The sequence below is a fragment of the Octopus bimaculoides genome, chromosome 8 (assembly GCF_001194135.2).
Source record: "Octopus bimaculoides isolate UCB-OBI-ISO-001 chromosome 8, ASM119413v2, whole genome shotgun sequence".
Lineage (NCBI taxonomy): Eukaryota > Metazoa > Mollusca > Cephalopoda > Octopoda > Octopodidae > Octopus > Octopus bimaculoides.
The window spans coordinates 9,821,322-9,827,865 of NC_068988.1; the positions used below are offsets into that span (position 1 = coordinate 9,821,322).

General features: G+C 35.2%; 1 protein-coding gene across 1 annotated transcript in view; it reads right to left on the reverse strand.

Moving 5' to 3' along the window:
- Nucleotides 1-206: 206 nt before the first annotated feature.
- LOC106880718 (peroxisomal biogenesis factor 3) overlaps nt 207-6,544 on the reverse strand; it is an 18,612-nt gene continuing 12,274 nt past the window's right edge. The window contains exons 12-13 of the mRNA XM_052969898.1: nt 5,602-5,713; nt 207-4,439 (exon numbers count right to left, since the gene is read on the reverse strand). Of these exons, the coding sequence (XP_052825858.1) occupies nt 4,332-4,439; nt 5,602-5,713 (220 nt within the window). The 3' untranslated portion in view covers nt 207-4,331. The remainder of the gene's footprint in view (nt 4,440-5,601; nt 5,714-6,544) is intronic.

The following is a 6,544-nucleotide window of genomic DNA, read 5'->3' on the forward strand; positions in this document are numbered from 1 at the left end:
GCCTTATAAATTGAAACCTAAATATCTCTGTAGTGAACTGTTTCCAGCTTACAACATAATCAGCTCACTACAGCACAGATATACTTGTTCCCACCTTACAAGTTCACTGACTGCCCTCTGCCAGTCACGCAATACAGGGAAGAAGAAAGAAGAGGACAGAAATATTTTAGCAAATCAACAAGAGGAATCTGATTACATTAAATGTTTTCCTATTTTTATATCAACCTTTTTTATTTTCTTCATAATTTTCTTCTTTTTAATATTTCTCATCAATAATTTGGAATTGAAGAATTATTTTTAAATAAAATTCAATTTGATATCAGCATTTTTTTACGAGTCTCTGCCATGTCTAAACAGGCACTAAAATAGGAATTAAAAAAACAAAAAAAAAATGGTTTCGTTTTTAACATTTTCAAAATCCCAACACCTCAAGTTAGTTATGTTTTTAATCGTTAATAAATTTAAATATTACAGGCTTAATTCCATAAAGACTTTTTTTTCATTAACATCGAAGCAGACAATGTGATTAGGCAGAATAATTATTAAAAGTCAGTAGTCGATATTTGACTACTCGTTATTAAGTCTTTTACTAACAACTTGCATCGACCAGAATATTTTGATTTAAACAAAATAGTTTTAAAAACGGCAGGTATGATGACAAATAGGCATTTCTTTGGTACTTTTACCTCAACATTGCAATATCTTAAACTTAAATTCTAGAAGCAATAGAAAATACAAACATTTAGCGAACGATACTATATTTTGTAATGATTAAACAAAAAAAGCTTTAAGTAATAGGCTTTTGGGTAAGTCTTAATTTGCTATTTTTTTCCTCCCCCAGATAATATGAAGAATATTAATTAAGCAATAACAGCATTAAGTCTTAATTAAAATAAATTTATATATATATTGAGGAGTAATTTGTTTAAAGCTTGGGGCAATTATAAATGGAATCACACCTAATGAGATTTTCTGCTGTGTTATATACATACACACACACATATATATATATATCTCTCCTGTTTCTGAACAAATTTCCCAAGGGTTTAAGAAAGCTGAGTCAGATTTTACTGCTTCCATAATTTTCCTTCTGCCAGCTTTCTTCCTGACTATTCCATGTTAACACAGCAGAAAGGTGCTGCTGGTAGTTAACTAAGGTACATTATCTCTTTGTATATCACGGTCTGTATATTTAGTCCCAGATAGTTGCTGTGCTATTCCGTTCTAAAAATATTCCTACAATTAACATTTATAAAATGTGCTTCAATAAATATAAATGTTCAAACAAAATTCAGTGTTTCATTATTTCTTGCTTTTGTTTTACATCATATAGTGAGAATTTACAAAAAAAAAAAAAAAAAAAAAAAAAAAAAATAAGACGGGTATGTAAACAACAAACAGATGCATTAGTTTAATGCTCGGGAATTGAGAAAGACTTATGTTTCGAGCCTACGCTCTTCGATAGAAAGGAACACAGATTGCTAGCCACTAAAACTTTTCTATTTTCTCTCCGTTTATTTCTATCATGGCAAATGCTGGACAGAGAAGTCACACAGGAGAGCTAGGAAGAAGGGGAGATAATAAAGTAGTGGTGATCCCAAGACGAAGGTGCATGTGCATCCCTCTGTTGGTTCAATATTTAAAAAAAAACTCTTCTTCCATGCATTTTCTACACTTAGTAATCTTACTTCTCTGAATCGCTAAGTGTAAGCATACCACTATCCATTCTCACCCATACACTGCTTTGCAATCCTGAACATCTTACACCTCTGATCCTCATAATGTATAACTTTAGCAAATCTCTTACCTTCCGTTATTCTTTTTGCTATGAAAACCTGTTGCTTAACTTCCCTTCTCGCTACCTGATACAATTCTCTGCATCCACTGCCATTTCTCCAGTCTTTCCAGTGCTGTCCACTTCCTTGTTCCACCACCGTGTCACCCTCAGCCTAGCTGTGTCTTTGCACCAGCCACAGATTTAGTCTGTAGCCCTCAGTAGATTGTCCCACAGGAACTTCCAGTTGTCCTCTCAGTTGTATGTCCCCAACTCCTCCACATCAGAAGCTTCCATTAGAATATCTCTATATTTCTGTCGGTTTGCTGGGTCTTTGAGCGTCCAGAAGGGTTTATTTCTCTGAGTCCTTGTTTTAATTCTGAAGTCAGTAACTAGTGACCTTTGTTGGGTTGTACATTCTTTACCTGGGAAAGGCTTTGCATTTGTATCTGCAATATATATATTTGTGGATTAACAAGGCAACCAACAGTTTCATGTGATGAGATCTTCACAATTGTTGAAGATCACATGGAAGTGTTGCTACCCATTTCCATCTCTATTCTATGTTCACATAAGTCAAATAGAATTTGTTGAGGAATCATGATTTTCTATGGCCAGACGTCCTTCCTGTTGCCAATTCTCACTTGTTTCCAAGCAAGGAAATATTTCTCCATGGCTAAAAATGTTTTCCACAGAAGACTGAAAATGAACAGTATCACATGTATGATAATAAAGCTTGCTTACAATCATTGTGACATCAAAACAAGTGTACACACACACACACATGGCAGGTGTCTTTCAGTTTCCATCTGCCAAATTGACTCACAAGACTTTGGTTGACCCAGGGCCATAGTAGTGAGACTGAATCTGAGACCACATGGTTAGGAAGCAAGCTTCTTAACCACAGAACCATTATATCTTCTACTGGCAAACACCTTGGCACATTTGGAATCAGTTCTGCTTTTGTAAAAAAAACAGAGAGGAAAGCACATTAGTGAAAGAAGAATTTTAAATGAAATAAATTAAAATGATTGCTTTTTTTTATTAACTTGATTTTTGAATTTGATTACAAACAATTCAAATTCTTATAAATGTTTGAAATCCAAACAGTTTATGATAATCTTGGTTTTCAGTTATAGCTGCTACAAAACATTTAAGACAGTTTTATATCCCCCAACTTAAGCCTTAATCTTCTTTGAAATGATTTATCAAATACATCTGAGAGAAATGACAGAGGTTGCAACAATAAAACCTTAAAACAAATAAAAAAAAAACTAACTGAAAGTGATTGGTATGTCACTAATGAATTGACTCAACAAAACCAAATTAAATGACCAATATCAATGAAACAAACAAAAATGAATTCTACATATAAAAATTAACCATTTTGTCCTCCTTCAACTTCAATGTACATCAATACTGTAGTAGGATGTGTCATCTATAGGGTTTTATATATATATATATATATATATATAGGGTGGCCCAAAAGTAGGTTTACAGTTATTCAACTATCTCTTTTGCATTCATATATTAACATCTTAATTATTAAAAAAATATGAAATCATTATTCTATGCTAATTTAGTTAACTGTAAGATAGAAATTTAAAATGTAATAAAATGCTTTAAAAGAAATTTAAAGTGCCTGTGTGATGACTGTAAACCTACTTTTGGGCCACCCTGTGTGTGTGTGTGTCAATTTAATACACACCTGAAAGAGCTATTAGTAGTTTCACACTTTTACGATACTTTAGACATATTTATAAAATATATGGCATGAAACTATTGGTAGCTCTTTTGGTTGTGTATTTAAACTGATATTTATCCCTCACTTGGAGAACTTTTGTTAGATCTTTAAACTATATGTGTACACATGTGTGTGTGTATATATATTTACATATATATATATGTATATAGCGAAACCTCAGTTTACAAGCACCTGTCATCATTAACAAATTGGCTTACCAACTATTTTCAAACACAAAATGTCTTGGTTGGCAAATGGTGTCTCAAATAACGACCATGCAAAATGGCAACATAGGTTCATGAAAAGCTGGGAGAATCAGCAGGGGAGTGCCATTTGCTGTTTGGCTTTCGCGCAGGGCACATCCCTGCTTAAATTTGCGGGCCTTGTCTTGAATTTTCTAAGGGAAAAATAGCTTTGCTTTGAAAACATTTTGGGTGACATATGGCCTTCAGGAATGAATTAAATTCATAAAACAAGATTCCATTGTGTATGTGAAAATAAATATATATATATATATATATATATCTTAAGACATATACATCTTAATGCCAAGCTCTAGTAGAATTAAGATGAATCTGTTACCAGAAAGAACAAAACAACAAGGAATAGATTCTTAGATCCCTTGTTTAAAAATAATCCAATGTTGACTTAGTCGCTCAATGATAAATGGTTTCAGATTTCCTTTCAAGTTTCTGAAAGTGGAATGTTTTCAGGGAATGATTTGGAGAAAAATGAGTATTGAGAAAATAGTTTCAGCTTCACCGAACACCCAGGATGGAATTTCAGAAAAAAACAGAAGAGATTTTTTTTCAATCAAAAGAAATAATAATGTCTTGGTGGAGGTGTGATTTCTGGTTCATGAGTAAATGCCTCGTATATATTTGCAGCCAAATCTGTCATTTTGTTCATCATTAATAATTTCTGAAATGTGGAAAGAGACAAAAGTTACGAATATTAAGCAGAAACTGAAAGGAATCTTTTCATTTATTGCTTTTACTGTGTGGATAGATGCATTGTCCTATGAAAGGGCATTGTGAAGATGCATTGTCTTGTGAAGGGCCATGGCTCAGTGGTTAGGCTACTTGGCTTATGATTGTAAGTTCAATTCTTGGTGGTGTGTTGTATCTTTAAGCAAGACACTTTATTTCCCCTTGTCCCAGTTCACTCAGCTGGCAAAAATGAGTTGTACCTGTATTTCAAAGGGCCAGCCTTGTCCCATTCTGTGTCATACTGAATCTCCCTGAGAACTGTGTTAAGAGTACACGTATGTATGTGTGCTGTGCTCAGCCACTTGCACTTAAATTTCATGTATAGGCTGTTCCATTGATTGGAAAACTGGAATACTTATCATAATTGACAGAGTCCCAGTATTAGATGTGGTGTCCTCGTGCAGAATTTACATTTCTTTGTAAATAATTTGTTGTTCACAATGCTATATATTCACAATCCAGCAATAATCTTCAAATTGAATTACCATTGTCCTCATTTAACTTCCCTTTTCCTATGCTGGCATGGGTTAGACTGTTTAAGAGGAGCTGGCAAGCCAGAAGACTAAGCCAAGCTCTGCTATCTGCCTTGGCATGGCTTCTATGGCTGGATACCCTTCCTAACACTAACCACTTTATAGAAGGTATTGAATGCATTGTGGAACCAGCACTGGTGAGGTCACCAAATAATAATGGAAGAACTTGAAGCAGATAAGGCTATAAATTATAGCATGTTAGATTAAAAAAAAAAATCCTTGGATGAAACAAAAGTCAAAGATTGCCCGTTTAATGGTTAGTACTTCTTTCATGTTCACCGATGCAGGTTCTAGTTCCATGGTTAGCATGTGTGTGTGCTACCACCCACTACTATTTGTCGATCTATGTTGGTTTGTTTACATCCCTGTAATTTAGTAATCTGGCCGAAAGGACCAATGGTGTAAATGCCAAATTTAAAAAAAAAAAATCCCACAAATACTGGAGCTGATTTGTTTGACTAAAATCCTACTTCAGGGTGGTGGTGCCCCAGCATCAGTCCTTTCCAATGATTGAAACAAGTAAAATATTAAAAAATGGGAAAAATATAAATGGAACCCTACCTGAAAAAACCTGTTTGGTGTGTTTGAACATAAATGGTAAACTTGTTTGTTGATAATTGGGATGAACTTTGCCATTGGTATTTCTATTTCACTGAAATGAGAAGAGGAAACACTGAAAAACAAAGGGGTGGAGTGAAACATCATCATCATCGTTTAATGTCCGCTTTCCATGCTAGCATGGGTTGGACGATTTGACTGAGGACTGGTGAAACCAGATGGCTGCACCAGGCTCCAATCTGATCTGGCAGAGTTTCTACAGCTGGATGCCCTTCCTAACGCCAACCAGTCCGAGAGTGTAGTGGGTGCTTTTACGTGCCACTGGCAACAGCCACGCTCAAAAAGGTGTCTTTTACATGCCACCTGCACAGGAGCCAGTCCAGCGGCACTGGCAACGACCTCGCTAAAGATATCTGACATATGCGAATAGGCGTGAGGGATAATTTGCTTTCCTAAAGAAAGACATCTGTTCCTGTCCGTCTATGAGGCTTCTATTTCTTAACACCTACCACAAAGTCACCTTTCTTGAAATTAAACCCAACCCGTTTGAGGGGTCTTTTGAATCTGATGGTAATCTCATTTGTTAGTTTAAAGTGCATGGCTTAGTGGTTAGAGCAGTTGGCTCATGATTGTAACTTAGCAGTTCAGCAAAAGAATAAGTATAAGGCTTAAAATATATTTAGTGGGGTTAATTTAACTAAAATTCTTCAAGGCAGTGTGCCCCAGCATGGCTGCAGTCTTATGGTTGAAACAAGTAAAAAAAAATAAAGATTCATTTAATACTCTTTTACTTGTTTCAGTCATTTGACTGCGGCCATGCTGGAGCACCACCTTTGTAGTCGAGAAATTCGACCCCAGGACTTATTCTTTGTAAGCCTAGTACTTATTCTATCAGTCTCTCTTGCCGAACTGCTAAGTTACGGGGACGTAAACACACCACCTTCGG